At 47.1% G+C, this 19,664-nt stretch overlaps 1 protein-coding gene across 9 annotated transcripts in view; it reads left to right on the top strand.

The window, feature by feature from the left end:
- SSH2 (slingshot protein phosphatase 2) overlaps positions 1-19,664 on the top strand; it is a 142,113-nt gene that overhangs the window by 84,254 nt on the left and 38,195 nt on the right. For all 9 annotated transcript variants that reach the window (XM_042857971.2, XM_005298232.4, XM_065572860.1 and 6 more), the window contains one exon: positions 19,205-19,308. In XM_042857971.2, coding sequence (XP_042713905.2) covers positions 19,205-19,308 — 104 coding nt within the window. Of the gene's footprint in view, positions 1-19,204; positions 19,309-19,664 lie in introns of those variants that run through there.

Raw genomic sequence — 19,664 nt, 5'->3', positions numbered from 1 at the left:
AACTCTGTTGATCATTAACCCAGGCGGAGGATGCCGTTATCCATGTCTAGCCTTCCTGCTTGGACTTCCTGTCTATTTTCCTGGAGGTGGAGTGTATTTAAATTTCACTGATCTTTTGTGGGCCACTGTCAGAAACTGGATACTGGGGTAGATGAACCACTGATCTGACCCAGTGTGGCTGTTCTTATGGAGGGAGGCAGAAGGGATGCCTGAAATAGGATCAAGACTGGAGCGAGAAATCTGTGATCCCAGGGTAACTAATTTTCGAGCAATAAGTAGTTTACTTTAAATATTTAGCTGCCCAGCTGGATTCACATTTGGAAGGGCCATGAACCATGCCAGTTGCTTCTGAGATGTTGGGGCTGCTGTGTAAATGTTCACCCCCAAGGAAAACGTGGTTTTCTCATAGAAGTTATCGTTCCAGCCCCACTTCTGTAGAGACAAGAGCCTATCAGTAGAGAATGTCCGTTTGGGGCCAGCTCATATTTAGACTGCCTGGTTCTATCCCAAAACGACACCTCTTTGGACCTTTATTATAGAGCAGGCCTGCACAACTCGTAAAGCGGCGAGGGCCATATTACTCCAAAGAAAACAGCTGAGGGCCGAAACCCCCCGGCCCCACTGAACCCCCCCCAGCACCACGCAGCCCCTCGAAACACAATACCCCCCAGCGCCCCCCAGCCCCCCTGAAACAACCCCTCCCCCCCTCCCCAGCGCAGCCCATCCCACAGAAACAAACCCTCCTTCCCCTGCGGGCCACACAGTGAGCCCACCTACTCACCCCCCGCGGGCCACACAAAGAGCCCACGCGGGCCTGTTATAGAACCTCAGGCTAAAACAGTATTTCCTGGAAGGGATTTAAACAACTTCAGACTAATTTTGTTGAAATGCTGATTATCTGGCCAATCTGATCAGGGTCAGTTAGTTCAGTATCCTGTGTCCTAGCCTATGGTAGTTATGAAAGAGTTATTGTCCCTCCACGCTGGCCTGACCAACCATATGTGAACCATATTCACCTGAACTGGTTTAAAACTAGTTCAGCAGGCCATTTTCCCACCTTACCAGATGTGCTATGCATTGAGCAAAGTCAGAAATTCAGAGTTGTCTGACATTCCATCTTGAACCAGATTCTTATGTAAAGTCAGCCTGCTATTCAGAGAAGCCTCTTTCCACACAGATGTATTAAGTCAACCCTGCACCCTTAACTTTGAACTGCCTTGCTTTTGTTGCCTTATGATTGTCATAACATGGTGTAATTTGTTTGTTTAAAGGCAGCTTTGCACTGTGTGTGTGTGTATTTTATTTATTTATTTATATGTGTGTGTATATACAGGTACTGTAGCTTTCTTTCAACAATTACAGCTAACTGGGAATAGTTGATCTTGGAATCTAATAAAAACACTCAGTTACATCATGTAGGATTAAAAAAACATTTTATGAGAGAGAGAAACTTTCATGTCATAAGCCAGTCACTAACCAAAACGTACTCTCTGGGCAGTTTATTCATTGTGCTTTTACCTTTGGAGTATCTGGTGCTGGCAGCGCTGGGATGAGCTAGGAGATGGAACTGGTTGAACCACTGATCTGCTCTAGTATAGCAACTCCTCTTGTTCCAAAGTGGAGGTTTTATATTAGGAATAAAGAGCATAAGAAAGGCGTAACCAAGTACATAAAACAGTTGACTTGGTCAGGGAGTGATTGTTGGGAACTACGTCCTATTTTGTTTATTTTACTTTAGTCAAACACATGTTACTGGGCTGAATAAACAGGTAATTGGGTGAAATTCTGTCTTGCCTTTATCAAGGAGGTCAGACTGGATGATCTAATGATCCCATCTCTGAATTTGTATTGCACCTGAGAGGTTCATTCAAATGGGGAGCAGTAAAGGGGCCCAGTCTCTAAGACCCCAGCACTGGATCTGCATGGTGTTCATTTGGAAGTTTTTGAATTCAAGAAACTAACATTGCAGCACTTAGCAGATCCTGTGTGTGTCTATATCTCCACGTGAAATGTGGAGGACTGACTAAGCTGGCACAGTGGTGAAAGCACATTTCTAGGAAATTCAGTAGCATTCTCTGAAGTAGGGCATGTGTGTCAACTAGCCATCTTGACATAAGAAAGTAATGAATTGGTTTCGTTCTCGAAGTGTCTAACGACTGCATTCTCCTACTTCAGTGCATCTTTCAGTCTAGGCAGGTACTTACCTGATCCTCATCACCAGAGTATCTGAACGCATGCGGCACATTCATTTATTTATAATGGTTATTAACAAGTTAAGATTTGGGTTTGCTCTTGAAACCCCTCTAGTTGTCTAGTAGGCTAAACCCACAAATCATTTATTCTTTCTCTAAGCAAATGTTTGTGTCCTTTTGAGTAGTCAGTGTTGAAAACTGCATTTGCATGTGTATTTTGTAACTATGGTTTGATAAGATCTGTGTTGTCCCATCATCATGTGCTTTTGATCTCTGATTTCCCCAGTAACCCTTCTCTTTTCTGGGTTTTGTTTACACTTGGCTAAAACTTGAGGCAGACGTTTGTTTTTAAGTGCAAATACAGCATATCTGCCTATCCCTCTGTTTTAAAGTTTGTGACATGGCTTGCGGGAAGAAGACAAGTCAAATTAAGTTCAGTGTCATCTTTTGATCCAGCGCAGCCTCAGAGTGTTCTGGGAGCTGGGGATTGCTAGATTGCTGTGATGCCTCCAAAACCTTATATTTACAAAGCTTCACAGCCCTTCGGTCACACTCCAAGCTATTGTCTGTACTTAAGTGTTCAGATGTCTTGAAAGCTCCACATCAGGTCATCCTGTTGCAGACTTTTTGTAAAATATTCTATTTAGAAACCCTTCTATGCTATCACACACAAACTCTCCTGTATGTCTCTTGCTTTTTTAATATTGCAAGTTGAATGGAGCGTCTTTGCTTGAGTCCATCTGAGCCTGCTGTTCATCATATGATGTCGCTGCCATCTTATTACATCACAGTTGGTTGCTGTGGAGTCAGTGGTCACACCAGATGGCTGATCTCTGATGGGGAATTGGCAATAGAAAATAAGCTCTCTGAGGAGCAAGTGCCCATCTTTACTACCAAAGCTCTTTGTAGGAAAAGAAATGGGAAGAGAAATATGAGGTGTGTGCAGTGTATATACAAAATTATTTCTAAGTAGAACACTCTTTTCAGTGATCAGCTTTGTATAAGCCTTCTGTTTTTTGCACAGCAACTGTAAATCTTGCTTGCAAGGAGAGCAAACTACATGCGTGCTTCAAACAGACATTCAAAAAGACATCATCTCTCCTTAGATTGTATCTTGCACTATCCATGTTCACCTTGAATATGTAGCAGCTCACCAATGCATTGCTGTGAGTAGTCTGACTGTAAAACACCGCTGGAGTCTCAGGGGAACCGATGAGACTACTTTTGGGTCAGGTGGGACTGGGGTAGATCATTCTGACTTTGCAAAAGAGAGATTCACCTTTGGCCTATCATTAAAAAAACAAAACAGTTGCACTCTGTGAAATTCAATGGGCAAGTAACAAGCAGGAGTAACTATTGTTGGCCCAGTTTTCAGGAGTGATCAGAATTAAACTAATCCCTTCACGGATCCCAGGCTTTATGATGGAAGGGGAAACAAAACCCTCTTTAAAAGTAGTTGAGCTAATTAAACATGATTGTGGTGAGCTGAGTGCACCCAAAGGGCTGTTTAGCTGGCAATGGTTAGTGCCCTTCTTACTGTGAAAGAGCAGGTGGGAAAATCTGAAAACAAAGATGAATCAGAACAGCTGGGTTCCTCTGTGTGTTTCAGGATTGAAAGCCAATTAGATGTGATGGAAGCAAATCATTTGTCAGTATCACCTTTAACCCTCCCACCACTTCTCTGCAATGGGAAAGCACAAGAAAGCAAACGGAGAATATGCACACTCGTGTACTTTACTAATTAGGGGGGTAATGCGAGTGCAGAGTGAGTTTGTGCTGTGAATTGTCCATTAGTATGTACATCATGTGCGTGTCTAGATGTGTTGGTGTGTATTGCTAAAATCTCTTTAAATGTCAAGATTGTTAAAGAAGCCAGGCAATTTGTGTCAGACGGCGGGGTCTTTGGAAGGAAAGGTGCACCAAAGTTAGCACTGGATGGGGGCAAGTTTTCACTTTGAATTGCCGAGCTCTTGGTAGCATGGGCACAACCGCTGCATGATTGCAATAGTAATTTCTTTAATTTCCTCCTTATGTCAGATTATAAAACATGCGTTGCATGGCTCTCTAAGGGCTCCAAATCAATTGAATCCCTGCTTAGGAGATCTGCTCCTAATGGCACGCTCTGTTCCTGCTAGGTGGGGAGAGAGGCTCTCTTCAGGTCTGTAGCACACAGCTGCATCCAGTAGTGTATTGATCCTTCCACTTCTAATGTGTGGTAGCCAATTGTCAAATGTTCTTCACCCAGGGGTCCTTGTATTTCTCAAAAAGACAGAGCACCTAAGCCATAAGAGCTGTCAGAAGTTACCATCTGAGCTTCATGGGGGTAAAAACATCTGGAAATCTGTAAACTTCAGAGTTCTGAGCACTCGTGTAACATAAAACTTATGTAAGAGTGGCCATTTTGGGTCAGACCAATGATCCATCTCCAGTGTCCTGTCTTCCGACAGTGGTCAGTTCCAGGTGCTTCAGAGGAATGAAGAGAAGAGGGCAATTATCGAGTGATTCATCCCTTGTCATCCAGCTTCTGGCAGTCAGACTTAGGGACAATCAGCGAGAGCATGGAGTGGTATCTCTGACCATCTTTGCTGATAGCCACTGATGCACCTATCCTCCAGGAACCTGTTTTGTTCTTTTTTTGAATCCAGAAGGAGCTTCATCCCCCAGACCAGCTTCTCCCCCATCCCCATTCAACCCCAGTCCTGTTCTGCCTCCAGGCCAGATCTGCCCCCAACTCCACTCCACTCCCAGCCCTAGCTCCACTCCACCCCCAGCCCAGCCCTCATTCCCTCTCTAACCCTAACCAGCTCCAACCCCAGCCCAAGCGCCGCTGCTGAAGAAGCCTTGGCTATGCAGTAATGGAGCGGGGGCACAGACAGATTCCGTTAATGGTAAGGGGAGGCGTGACTGGAAAAGTTTACGCACCACTGTCTTAACTGGAATGTCATGGGGACTAAGGAAATGTGGTCTAGATGGAATGGTAGGTGCTCAACTGGTTGAAAGACCATATCAGTGAGTACTTACCAATGGTTCACTGTCACACTTAATCCCAGCAAGAACCCTTCTTTAAAGAGACTTGAAATACAGCAGCTTTGCTTTTCACCCCATGGTCTGTCAGCTTTGGTTTAAAGGGTGCGTGGTGAGTGATCAGTGGAAATTATTTCAAGAATGAAGTACTCTTGGTAAGTTGATCCCGAGTCAAGAGAAAATTGGCAATATCACTGCCAAGAAAAACTTGCCATACAGACTTGGAGGGGCATGGGAAGCAATGCTGAATTTGCATTTTAAAACAAATCTCTGGTTCATCTCAGCCTCTGACTGGGAGGTTTACCACTGATTTCTGGATCCTAATGGTTATCACAGAGGGTGTGTCTACACTGGGGAAATGTTGGCGTGTCTTGCTACCCTAATGATGATATGGTGGCGCTGCTGCCAGTGGTGGCCGCTGCTTGTACGCAGAGTGCAGTTAGACACCGCAGTAGCTGAAAAATTCCTTCCCACCTCTCTGCTGCATCTGGCAACATAGGACTGTGCAGAGAAAATGCTTACAAACTTCCTTAGGGCAGACAAGTCTTTGGGGTGAGGTCTTTGGGAACAGAAGAGACCTGCCTACCTATTAACAACAACATGCTATCAAATACAGCTGATCAGTCCCTTTTCTCTACTGCTGTTTCTACACTTGGGCAGTCCAGTGAACTCTGAAATGTCGTTTTTAATGTCCTGGCTAGTTTTTACTTTTTGATCCTGATCCAATGCATTTTGCATAATGGTATATTATAAATAGGGTTGTTATACTTTGAGACAAATATTAAACTATTAGTATTTGATAGTGACAAATTACTGAACAAAGATTCTCCTAAATCCACAATAAACCTGGCATGTTTTTAACGAGCCTGAGAAATACACTGCGTGAGTTGTAAGGTAGTCTGGTAGGGTGAATATAGACACATGCCTTTTGGGGGAGCATAATTCTCTTAAGATTTCAGAGTTCGTCCCAGTGCAAAGTATTGCTGCTTGACGCAGAAAGGTCAGCAGTGTTGATCTAGAGAATACGAAGGAAATGCTCTCTTTCAATTTAAGGCACCAAAGAGAAGTGAGAGAGAGTTTCGGTGTAGGGATTTCACATATAAAATGTTTAATTAATAAAGGAAATTTTTTTTGTTTTGTCTTTGCTAATTATTAATTTCAAGGAATTGTTTTTAATCACATTAAAAGAGAAACATTTTTGCTTGAATCTGCTGTTGCACGAAGTGAAGTCACTCTCAGATTTGCAAAGCTGGAGTACCTTGGTTACAGGTTACATCACCAGACCATTCAAAGGTCTTGGTGACTCCCAGTTTTGAATCAGGAGCGGCTGAGAGAAGTCTGGCAAATGACCGTTCTCCCTGAAAACCTGTTTAACATCTTTTTTTAATCTACTGTAAATTAATATTGGTTATCAAATGGGCTATTAAGTTCCCAACTGACTTGTTTATGTGGGAGAGGTTGCCTCAGCACTAGCGCCAATTGAGCACCAGCTGGATGTAGAGAACAGAAAATGCAGTGGGAGTGTGGGAAAATAAATGTTGCAACAGGTAAACCACTGAACAATGAAATTCCTGCTACTTCACGAATCAGAATACATGAGCCTCTTCTACGCACACTCACTCACTCTCTTCCCCCCTCCCCCCAGCATCACAGAAATTTAACTGTCTGCTGCTCTTCACTGCAACGGAAAGCCTTAATTGAACCTTTGATCATTTTGAATGGAGATGGACAGACTTTTGTGTCCTGTTTACAGTACTCCATGACTTCTGTTTTTACCAGGAAGGTTCTTTGTAGGTGGTAATCTGAGGCAGCCTGTCTTCCCAGCTGCTGCATTGCAAAATGTTGTTCCTCCAATCCATCCCTCATTCCCAGCAGCTCAGGCAATTCATTCTGGGCTCTGGCATAGCACTTCCTCAAGGTCTGCAGTAGCTTCCCTGTCCCGTAAACTTTCCCACCATTGCTGCCATCGGGTCAGTTGCACCAGTGTTAGCAATGGTGGGAGCACTCGTACAGATGGGCTGCCAGGGGCCACGAACACAAGCCCCATGATGTCTGTACCTGCTGAAGGAGGTCGACATGACAGTGTTCACAGGGCTGGTGGCTACCTAGTTAAGGTGAAAGGGCAGTATTAGTTCAGACAAGGCTATCTCTGCTGCAGGTCTGGTCTGCACTGGCCCCAAATGCAGCTTTTACAAGATTCTCTTTTAAATCCAAATCACCCAAAACCAGCATCTAACTTTACTGTACTTTCTTCCTTGGACCCACATCCGTATTGGTTTTCCTTGCAGCTGCCTCGCATCTCCAGCTCGCATCTTTGTTAGCACTCAGTCTGGCAGCTGTAACCAAAGCCACTACCAATGCAGCAGTGGTGCCCAGGTACTGAACTGGTTTGTTTGCTTTCCCAACAGACTGAACGTTTCACCTCTGACGCAAGCAGCCGTCATTGTCTTGGTTATCCTCAACCTGCCTGTACCTGAGTCACACCCATTGAACGGTATCAGCTGCTGCAAGGCCAGATTTGTGTGCAGTAGGGATTATGGACTAGTGTAGATTTTAGGGAGGGAGTGAATCAGTACGAGGTTGGGCTTGCTTTGCTGATTACCCATTTCACAGGGGATCCAGCCCGTACTCTAATTCAGGAGAGTCAGTGGTCCCAGTTCTTTTTCTGTCTTTGTAGTGTTGGGCGTGCTTTGGCTAAATATAGATGGCCCTGGACTTGACTAATATGGAGAGGGACAGTATGTTGACCTCTGTGTGTCTCTCACTTGACTTCTGTTACAGTAATATTTAAAGCAACAGTGTCTCTTTTGTTTGAAGTTACGGGGCTCTGCTAGCCAGACCAAACATGGTTAGGTGTGGGGGAGCCGGGGTTCTCACACAGCTACAGGTGTAGAGAGAAGTTTGTGCGTGGATTAGTAGTAACCTGTTTTTTTAAGAATTCAATGTATTTGGAGCAGAGGGGATGGTAATGGGTTTTGGTCAGAAGTGTGGTACCAAACTGCTCAGGGATGGTTAAACTTTAACAAACTTTGCATGGGGAAGCTTTCAACCTTTAGTGACTAAGGAAATGAAGATAGAATTCAAAGAATGCCCTCCAGGACTGTCTGTATTAATCCTGAAAGGGGGAAGGTACATTGTAAAATGGGGATTAATTTTTAGAATACCAAACTGGCAGTTTGTTTAGCCTTTTTTGATTCTTGACATGAAGAATAAATTCTGCTGTTTGAGTTTTGCCAAGTTGGTTAAAAAGTGCATTAAAACTCTCGCTGAAGGCACATCTTATCGCTTTGCTCATACAATAAAAGCCAGCTAGTCTTGGACAGAGCCAAGCATTTAAATAAGTACGGAGCATATTGTAATAACTCTTAGACTCCCTTGGGTATAACTTTTCTGCTTAGCAAGGCTGATAATGTATATTGGAAGTCTACAGATCTTTAAACAATATATAGAGCTAGAAGAATATATCATGTAGGGATTTAGTCTGGGAATGTCTTGACTTGGAGACCCAAGAGTCTTTGGGGATGGGATCATATAAACCAAGGCCCTTTTGCTTCCTCATTTCCAGTATCACTACTTTAAAAAATGCCTGGTATTGTATACATCTGCTGTAAATACTTAATACCAGAATTTCTCAGTGTCAGCTGTTGTTGCTTTAACCACCCCTTTTCTGAAGAATCGTTTGATTTGGGAGTGCTCTCAGAGCAATGCTTTTGTGCAGCTCTCGAGCCTTTCAAGGCACTTTACAACCTTTTGATAGACAACTGGTTCCCTTTTTCCAGATGGATAAACTGAAGCAAATTAGGTGACTTATTTATGTATTAATTGCCAATGTATTAAGTACATTGGCAATTCTGTTATCTGAATTCTGGTTCGAGGTATTAACACTGGCTTTTCCTAGAGTGCTTCTTGCCAAGCCATGAGCTGCATGGGAAATGTGTGAGAGAGAATCAGGAAGTTTGTTCGCTTTCTCAGCTGCTCCTCTTTGACCTTGAGGTCGGTGCCTGACAGGAAACGCAACAGACAGTTTGATGAGAGGATGTGAGGGAGAATCGCATGTAAAATCCATAAGTTTCTCGATGTGATTGCAGCTCAGCTGCTGGACACCAGTTCAGGAGTGAGCTCTTATTTGTACCCCAGCTTGAGGGTCAGGGCATTATGTCTCTAGATATTTGGGGTGGGCAAGCTGTATTTAATTTGAGTCTGGACTTACGGACCTTTTCTCTGCCTTGTAGAGTCAAAGCAGGAACCTGTGTCCACATGAAGGGACTTGCTACGTTGCTTCCTTGAGCAAGGAGGGGCAGGAAGTGTATTGCTGGGCTCTTTCATTCGTTGGAGCTTTGGAGAGTGCAGGCGAGGTAAAGGGGAAGCGTGTAGGCTTTGACATCATCTGCACTAGCCGCTGAAATTTGACTGTGAGTTTGACTCCTTTGTCTGGAGTCTGGTTTTAAAGGAAGCCATCTTCATTGTTCCTTTAATGAATCCATTCCCTGTGTGCCTGCAAGGGAATGAACCTGATGGGGCGCTGCATGCTGGCAGCCCAGCTGACTTCAGGGCACCAAAAAGAGGAGGAGGAATACGCCAGGTGCTGCGGCTGTCCGCAGGACAGTGCTGAGACCTGTTGCGGCTGCGTGGGCTGACGCGTTGCCTGGAGAACACTGAACGGTGTTGCCACACCCTTGTTGGCAGCAGCTCAGGTTGTGCTGCTGAGATGAGAGCCCTTTGCTTAGCCTCCGGTGTAGCTTCTCCTGTTCTCTGCAGCAGCAGCATTGTGGTGAACTGGGGCCTCTCCAGAGTCACTTGATCCCTCTCCCCCAAAACTTCTCTGGCCTGTACGTTACGGGGGACTGAGCCCTGAGGAAGAGGGAGAGCGGCTTGTCTGGAGCGGGTCTGTGTCAGCACAGAGGGAGTTTGGGAATAACCTGGCTTTCCTGTTAAAAACAGAGAGAGAGAGGGATCTGCCATGAGGCCCAGCCAGAGCCAGGATACAAGGGGAGACTCCTGGGTTCCCCGAGAGCTCAAGCTATCACCATTGGGCTTGTATGCCACTCCGCGGGGCACTGAAGCATGAGGGGTAAATATCCAGCTCCCGTTGTAGGGCCCTGTGGCTGGTGGTTCATTGGCATGGCTGGTACCAAAAGGCTGGTAACATTTCCTCTGAGGGCTTAATGGCCTCGGTTTCATTTGGCATCTGCCCTTCGCTTCCCTCTTGTGAGAGCGATTGTCGGAGGGAGCATAGGCTCTGCTGCTTTTCAAAATAACAGTTTTAAAAAGCAGCAGAACCAATCGCTCTCGCGAGAGGGAAGCGAAGGACAGATGCCAAACGAACTCCGGGATACTGAATGTGTTGGATTTGTCAGCTGTAGACCCAGGAGACGGCTAAGAATGAGCTAGTCGTGCAAGCCCAGGCTGGGAATGAGGGCTCTTGGCTTCTGTCACCAGCTCTGCCGTTGGCTTGCCATGTGCTCTTGGGCCAGTCACTTCCCCTGTCTGGGCAGGGTTGTTACGTTTGCATGAGATGAGAGTTCTCCTTTTGGGGGTTGTCCAGTCTGCTCCTGCTGTAAACGTTCTTTGCAGGGAGAATTTAATGCAAACCAGCCAAGCCCTTCCTTCCAGTCCATTCAGGTTCTTACGGCATCTCATCACCAGGGTATCTGAGCGCCTTGTGGCTCACGTGCAGCCACTTCTAGTTTCACCTTCGGGCAGCTTCTGCAGATGCCCTCCATGTTAGCCAAGATGTCGAGGTAGGAAAGGATTTGATTGAGGTGGAGTGGGGGGCAGGAGATGCTGTTCCACCACATGTATATACCACTGGAGTGTGTGGTGTCTGCCTGTTTCATCACCGCTAACTCCCTGGAGAGAGCCCCACCTCCCAGCAGAGGAAATGCCTGTTGACAACTCCTTTGTTTTCAAGCTTTGTACAAGTGCAGATGTTGCTAAAAATGCAGTTTGCGTCAAACATCTGTGAGTCGGTGCTCGGTTCCCACGCTTGGTCTGTTTTTCCCCCATGCTGTTTCTCAAGTTGCAGAAGTGCAGAATGGTAAGTGCTTGACTTTAGTCAGACTACTACTTCCCTGTTCTCCCCTCGGCCCTAGCACTGCTGTTTCCACAGACACGTCACGGTGCCCTTTCGGTAAGCCACAGCCTGTCTGCTGCTCGGTACTTGGTTTGTTTTCTGTGCCTGGGGTCAGAGAGGTCTAGGCATGCAAGCTCATACTGTCAACCAACCCCGCTGGGCTGCCTGGACATATTTTCTAGTCTCGTGTGGTTCCACCTGCTGTCATGCCAGCCTTTGGTGACTGAGTTTTAATACGCACTTGTTGTCTGTGGGCTTCGTAGTGTTATCTTAGCTTTATACAGCCCTAGGAGCCTGGCAGTTTGCATGAAATCCCCTAGTGCCTGCGACAAGTAGCCACGAGCAAAACTTCAACTGGAGCGCAAGAATAGCTCTACGAAATGACTCCCTAATGCAGTCGCTTTCCTCTGGTGGTGACCAAAACCTGAGGCTTCAAAAGATGGGCACAGCACAGGGGGGCAGGAAGGAAAGGTTGCTGAAAAACAAATAAACCACAATAAGAGGGGGAAACGGGTAGCAAATTGCTTTGTCCTGGCAAACATCTGAGGAGAAGTCCAATGTTTGGAATCTCCTAAACTTGCAGAATTGTTTCCACAACATCCTTGTCTGTTTCTTATTTCCTTCCTTCCTTCAGGCATTGCAGGAGCCTGGGGAAGGACAGCCTTGTCCTGGGACTTGTGGGAAATGGGTTCAGCTCTCTGCACACAGATCCTGGGTGCCCTTGGTCACGTCACGTCACTTATTCTCTCTGTGCTGCAGTTCTCCATCTGTCAGTGAGGATAATAGTCTCCCCCCGAGCTGTGTTGTTGGAGACACTCCTTGCTGGCGTGGTGTTCACTGCTGTTAGGATGGGGGCCGTAAGAGTGTCTGGAGTGTAGCAGAGAGTGGACCGAGCACTGTCTCTAGTCTGATGCACTCGCTCTGGTTGCCTGGAGAACACGCCACAGCAGTAGTCCAGGGTGCAGATGGCCATCAGTGCATTTTGTCCCACTGCTGCCTGCAGGTGTAATTGCCTGCCAGCTGTCGGGACTGCCATACCCTTGGGAACAGGACTAATCCACTGTACACCACGAACTTCTGGTTTCCTCTTTGTGCTGACGGGGGTGACGGAAAGGCACCTTTGCATGGGCTTGGTGTTGAGCCAGTGGTGGAGGGAATGCTCTTTGGTGAAAGCAGTGCGGGCACCGGCTCAGTTTAATGGGCCTAAACTGCAGCAAGGGAGGTCTAGGTTGGACATTAGGAAAAAGTTCCTAACTGTCAGGGTGGTTAAACACTGGAATAAATTGCCTAGGGAGGTTGTGGAATCTCCATCTCTGGAGATATTTAAGAGTAGGTTAGATAAATGTCTATCTGGGATGGTCTAGACAGTATTTGGTCCTGCCATGAGGGTAGGGGACTGGACTCGGTGACCTCTTGAGGTCCCTTCCAGTCCTAGAATCTATGAATCCCTTCCCGTACAGGAACTGAGACCCGGGGCGGGGGGGACAACGTGGTGGTTGGTCCCTGCTTCCCTTTGTAACACTTTGCATTTCTTCTGCACCCAGTGTCACACTTTCAATGTGCAGTTCTCTTCATTCAGGTACATTGCACCACCCTTCTGTGTGTGGTCCCGCATTGCCCTGTCTTTCTAGCTCCGCCGCCTTGGGAAGGAGCTCGGGATTGATGCTTGCTGGTCTTTCTAGCCGTTGGTGGAGTGCTAGTCCACGGAGCTCTTCTGAGCGGAAAAGCATGGTCTGCTACTAGGGCAGTTGACTGGGAGTCAGGGGACCTGGAAGTCCCTTCCTGACCCTTCCAGTGCCTAGAATGTGAGCTAGGTCAAGTGCCTTCATGTTCCTGTCCTACCTTGTTGGTCCTGTCGGTTCACGCAGCTTCTCGGATACTCTGTGTCCGATAGTGGGACCCCTGTGCAGTGCTTTGTCTGCTGAATGCTCTCACTCAGGAACATGCATGCTAACTTGCAGGCTGTTTCGTTTCCGGTGGGGAGCTGTAAACGCGCTGGGACTCGCCTCTTTTGCTTTGTCAGTGCCTCTAGCTTTCTACCTCCCTTCTCTAACAATCCAAACTGCCGCCCTCTGGAGCTGCGTGGGGCAGCCCTGTGCGTGGGGCAGAGAGCTGCAGCACAAACTACCTGGAAATAGCTGTTTGCACCAGGCACGGCTCCAGCAATATGGATCCAGCTCGTCAGCCCTGGCCACAGACTCCTGCCAGGCGGTGCTGTCCCCCCAGAGATGACCTTTAGGGAAATCTGCTCTTGCTCTGCAGCTTCCAGGCCTCCATGGTTACAGCATAACTCCATTGTCACCGTGACCTACAGCTACCCCTGACTTGGCACAGAAATAGAAGGGCAGCCTCTTGTCTTGCAGGGCAGTTGCTCTCCACATTGGCCACAGTTTCCAAACCATTTCTGCAGAGCCCAAGCGAATGATGTCATAGACTAGCAAAGAAACTTGGCATTTTGCTCTAAACACGGGATCGGGGGTGGTGGTGGTTCAAATATAAAATATCTGGAATCCCCGTTTTTAGAAAAGGATCTCTGAACAATAAGCTCTTCTTCCAATAAACCGTCACGCAGGTCCCCTTCCTGACTCTGCCCCACAGCACTCGTGGTTAGCGAGCTGACGAAGGCTGGGGGCTTCGTCTTTTGCAGAGCAGCTTGGTTCAGAGCGCTCACCGCCATAGGGGGAGAAGGGAATTCTTCCCTCTGCCACCTATCGGCTGCACCTTTCAGAGTGGCTGTTTCAGTCGTCTGTGAGGTGGGCTGCTTTGGTGAGTGCCTGGCTAAGGGCTGGTCCAGACAAAGCCCACTGGAAGGAAGCTGCTCTGATGAATAAGCAGGACTGACTGGAGAGCTCTCCTCCAGCTCACAATAGCCTCATTAAGTGTTTATTGGCATTAGACGTTGCCAGAAGCAGCTCGGGTGCCTGCCTACTTTGCTTTAGAGCAGTAGTTTTCCTTCTTTTTAAAGCACCATCCATAAAGACACATTTCACAATGTTTTGTGCTGGGGAGTTGAAGTGGGGCCAGCAGAAGAAGCCGTACGAGATGTTCTGGTGTCCCAGTCAGATGGCCAAGAGTGTGGGCAAAGTGCTTTGGAAATGGAAAGTTCTCTAGAAGCACTAAATACCTGTTTGCAGTACGGTGAAAACACGTGGCTCTCCTTAGCGGTGTATTTGGAGCCGTGGCCAGCTGGCACGTGTAATAAATGGATAACACCGAGCATCTCGGGTGTCGTCTCAGGCAAGGAGAAGTAGGGTTTTGTGTGGCCTGAGAGTGGTGGCTGGCTGCGTGTCTGGCATCCTGTTTAAAAACAAATTGCATTGAGGGCCCCAAGCTCGGTGAGGGGTGAGTTTGGTGGCTCCCGGGATAGGTGAGGGCAAAAAGGCCAGGACGGGCTGGGTCCCTCGAGATTCCCACCCCCACATCCCGGGGTGAGCTGGAGCTCTCGGAGCATTTGGCATGAGATTTGGAGCCCTGTACCCAGGGCCACTTCCGGTTTGCTGGTTTCCAGCACTCAGCCCTCCCTCCCTTCCTTATCTAGGTCACTGCAGATTCTTGTGGCTTGTGGTTGGGCAGGGATGTTTCCCCAAACAACCAGATTGGCTGAAGGAGGCTGGATTTTTTGCCTTCCTTGCAGTGAAACCTAGGGGTTGGGTTTTGGGCACCGGGAGGGTGGGATTGTCCCCCTTGGAGGGCACAGCTTCGTCCTATGTGAGAGTCATTTAGTTGTTGCAATTTGTGGCTGCTCCAGTACCGGAAGTCACTGATTTAGGCTCCAGATCCAAGAAGGAGTTCTGGGATGTTCCATTAAACTGGATTTAAACCCACATGTACAGGTGTCAGTGTGCACCACCCGGCACACAACACATCAAGGGCTATCAGCAGGGAGCTGGAAAAACAATCCTATTCAGTGGAAGAATTGCTCTGTGCTCTATTCTACACATCTACAATCCCACTGTACATTCTTTTCTCTTATTTTCATGTTCACACACGTCTTACCCACTTGCTTAAATTCCTAGGTCATCAGGGGTCTATGGCCTCAACCTTGTGTCGTCTTATGGGGAGTGTATTTATAACGGTAAGCACCAGGGTTGGGCTTGGTGTAATTTCTGCTTTGGAGACCTTGGGACTGCACATGAAAGTGGCCGTCAGGCAGAACAGATTGGAGCCTGCGTGGGAGTGCTCTGCCGTTGTTAGGTGTGCGCAGGGTGGCAAATCAAAAGAATTGCCTTTGCATCTTTAAAGTGGGGCCCACTTCTCCCAAGAGAATGTCAATGAAGCCAGATAGTTTGAGGTTAATTTTCTTTGCTAAGGGCTCTTTCCTTTCAACCCCAGCTTCTCTCACTGCTTGGAGCCTTAGGAAAGTCATTGCCCCGTGTTTGGTGTCTGTGCGTGACACTGGATGCCATTATGATGTCATGCATTTAGCACTGTGACCTCACTGCAGGAGGAAGCAGATGATGCTGGAAGCTGGGGGTGGGGCACACCCTAGTTTAAATGGCAAATGACTCTGCTACTGTAACTATTATTGTATCACCCTGGCAAAAAGGCCAAGGAAACTGAGAGACTCAGGTCAATGAATTTACTTTTCACATCTGATGTATTTGAAGGCCGTACCCAGCATGCCTTTCTCTCCACCCCAGCATGGGAATGCACTGGAGAAAAATACTCTGAAGGTAATTCAAAACAAACACCAGGGCAACAAACCCCCCCCCCCCCCCCCCCCACACACACACACACCGCTCAGTTGGCAGCTGCAGTGCACACGGCCTTATCTTCAAATGGCAGGTAGAGGGAGCAATACATGGCGTTCTGATTGCTGATTGAGAGTAATGTGCTTTCCTCGCTCAGCCATCGCGTCCCCATAGCCTGTCTGTCACGGTGTGGCAAGAGACCCCACACATGCTTGTGGCTCTTCGCCCCTCCCACGCCCCCTGCTCCTGTGCTGAGTGTGTGAACGCTGGCTGATGCTTGTTACCTTCACTGATGCCTGCCCTGTCGGCTGCTTGGTTCTGGTTACTGGATCTGCCTGCTGCACAGGACCGATCCGTTTTTCCACATTCTTAAAAACCTGCTTTCTGCCTCTCCGACTGGAGAATATATTCGCTTCTGAGACATGCACACGTCTCCTTGGCCCTTGCAGCACCTCTGATTAACGCTCCAGCTCTCGCTGACTTAGCAGGCTGCTAGGTGTCCCGAAACGCTGACCCCAACTGCACAAAAATCATTCAAGTGGCAAACCGTCTGAAGGACAGTGGCACACCTGATCTCCATACCTGTAGTTCTGCAGCGCCCCTCTGGTTCAGGCAGGCACCAACCCCAGAGGAGTAAGAACTAGAAATGCCAGAAAACATATTTTAATGGTATCAAGTAAACATGCTGAACTCTGTGTTCCTTTTCCGCCTGTTTCCCCCCAGCGATAAATACCAACCGCTCTTCTCCCCTCAAGAATCCTTGTTCATATTGTACAGAGCATGGGACTATAGAATAGACAAGGGCTGGAGAATGTGGGCACAGAACGTTCTCATCCCTGGAAGACTAATACCAATATGGCTGAACCATATAAGCAAATAGATTTTAATTCAGTGTTTAAGCTGCCCAGCCCTCCACGCACGTTCGTCTTAATCCCCTAAAAGTATCTTCATAAATGGTCATGTTATGTCAACTTTCTGGGGAAACAGGTGGAGTGGGAGGCCAATATCAGTGGCTGGCTGTGCCGGTTAAGTGGTTGCTGAGAAGACTGGCTGTGCCCGTTTCACGTTTTTCTAGTGTCAGTCCTTTTGAGAGGGAGCTGCAGAGGAAAGGGGGAAGTAATTCCTTTGTCGTTAGCTTTTGTTCCCCTATAATCTCATTGGATGGAGTGGCTCAGCATAGCAGAGAACTGTGCTTTATCCGCACAAGCTCTAGCTGGTGGGTCAGCAGCCTTGTCCAGCAACCTGTTCTTCTAGTGGCAAAATCAGAAACACGCTTCTGTGAAGCATGAAGCCAATACAGACTGGAAAAAATGTAGTTATGGGGAAGTGAGGCCCGGCAGGAGGATTCCACAAAATAAGTGGTGTCAAGATAACTGAACATTTTCTTGGTATGTCCAAAGTGAACTTCAAGGCACTGCGTAGCCTAAAGGCTTTGTAGAGAACATAATTGTCACATGGTGCCAGGGGAGCTGTTGGCTAAAATTCTTGTCCTGGGAGGTTCTGAGGGCCTGTTTTTTCTCCGGAGAAAACATCTGGTCCGCATGCCCAGTGATGCATCTTAATTTAGCACAATAACGATTCTTGATCCTTTTTGATCTAGGAAGAATTTTTCTTCCTTTTGAAATTCTGGTGTGTTGGACCAGTGCACCAAAGAGCTGGCATGTCACAGGCTAAATGGAAAGGCCTCTGGGGAAATGTACAACTGCCAGGGTAAAAAAACGCAGCGCGGGGGAGGAGCTCTGGGCTTGAGGGCTCCCTCGAGATGTGTCTACAAAGAGCATTCCCATTTCAGGTGCCATTCCAGGGCAGGGGCAATCCATTTTTCCCATGGGAGTGTGTGGAGTTAGAACAGATACAAGAAGGTTTTTCGTGACTGAAATTTACTCTTGCAAAGCAGTCAGGAAATCCAGGAAAGCACTTGTGCACATGCTGGTCCCATTGACTACTGGGTGACAACTGAATTCTCTACAAAGCCTTTTTCTTTAATGAGGCTTAAGCATGTGCTTAACTGTACGCATGTGCTTAGATGCTTTCGTGAATCAGATTGCTAAGACAGCCCTTTGATCTGGCCACCCTTGTGAAAAGGAAGTATGTGCGAAGGGTGTTAACCTTGCATGGGTTAGCTTTTATCCATTTCTTGTAACTTTTCATTTTCCTCAAATATGTGGAGGGGTTTTGTGCTGTTTCTAACTTCCGTTTCATTAACTCAGCCTTTGAGAGCGGAACAGTAAACTGTCGTATTTAACTTGAGAAAGGCGTGTAAAGAGGCTATTAGTCTCGTGGGTGAACGAACCCAGCGAGCTGGTTTCTCATGGAAGGCATGGAGCTGTTGTGCACAATGGCAGGGACTCATATCCTGTCTAGAACGTGCATAGTTCATCCTGTTACTCTAGCGTTGTTGTTTTGGATTTACTACTTTTTAATGTTTGTGTGGTTTTCCCCTTTCAGTTCAGAGTAAAAGAGGTGCCCCAAGCTCTGTGTAACAGGATGACTTAATCCCAGCCGAGTTGTGCTAAGAATCATGTTTTCCTCAATGAACAACAACAGGCGTACGTTTTAAAAAAGAAAGCTACTTAGTTTTCTTAACGTAAAATCTTTTTCAGAAGAGGGTCTCAGTGATCTGTGTAGCTATTTCAGCAGTGCATTTCAGGCTTCATGTCACTTGATTTAAGGGCAAAGTCAAGCCAATGAAAGGTGTCTTAAAGTAACAGCATTATGGTTTTGCTTTTAATTTATTTGAGTCTCTTCATGAGCCAATTATCATACGAATCATCAGACAATAGAGTTTTATGGTCCATTAATCTGCTGGATGGACTGATGGTCCTTCAGCTGACTACAAAGCAAGGCATCTGTTGCTATGGGGCATCCGCTATCTCTCTGAACAACAAAGCATAGGATTAGCCAGGCCATTCCATTATGGATTTCAAGCATTGATATACATATTGCCATGTGGAAATGTCTACCAGACGTCTAGGTTTCCAAATCAAAAACACCTCTTAGGGCAATGCCCCTGCTGCTTTATGTACCGTTGCTATCAATAGCCCTACACACGACTCGCTTACTGCAGAGTTCAGAGCATGAATGTATTTCTAGAGGGGAAAGAAACTAATTGTCCTTCACCAGCACCATGGTTTGGGTCTAAGTATCTTCCCTGTCCAGGGCCCTTGTTTGTCATGGTGCTTTCTCTCCTTTCTACTGGTTCATTAGTTTTCTTTCCCTTGCAGCATCAGCGAAAGCTTCCTCACTGTGAAAGGTGCGGCTCTCTTCCTGCCCCGAGGAAATGGGTCCTCTACCCCCAGAATCAACAACAGGCGCAACAAGCATGCAGGTAAATACACCGCCTCTGTTTACATCTGACAGCCCAGATTTTCCTGACTGCCCGGTCCCCTAAATTCTCCTCTTTGGGATTCGGTGCCAACCCACCAAAAGCCATGTTAGTGCAGCTCTTGACTTTCATCTCAGACATTCGTCTCTCGAGGCTGCTACACGTCATGTTGGTAGACCTAAGGGTCCCAGTAATATAAACATGAATGCAGCAATCCCTTCCCAACAAAATCCAAAGCGCTCGGTCTGTCTTTTCACCAAAGTGGGGATTTATTGAAGCGATCATGACGGCACGTCCATGTGGTCACTAGTTCTACATAAACAGCTGAATTGCAAAGGGTGCAAACTCTTCCCATCCAG

The sequence above is a fragment of the Chrysemys picta genome, chromosome 19 (assembly GCF_011386835.1).
Source record: "Chrysemys picta bellii isolate R12L10 chromosome 19, ASM1138683v2, whole genome shotgun sequence".
NCBI classification, from domain to species: Eukaryota; Metazoa; Chordata; order Testudines; family Emydidae; genus Chrysemys; species Chrysemys picta.
The sequence above is the reverse complement of the archived record's forward strand: the minus strand, read 5'-3'. Positions and strand labels throughout refer to the sequence as shown.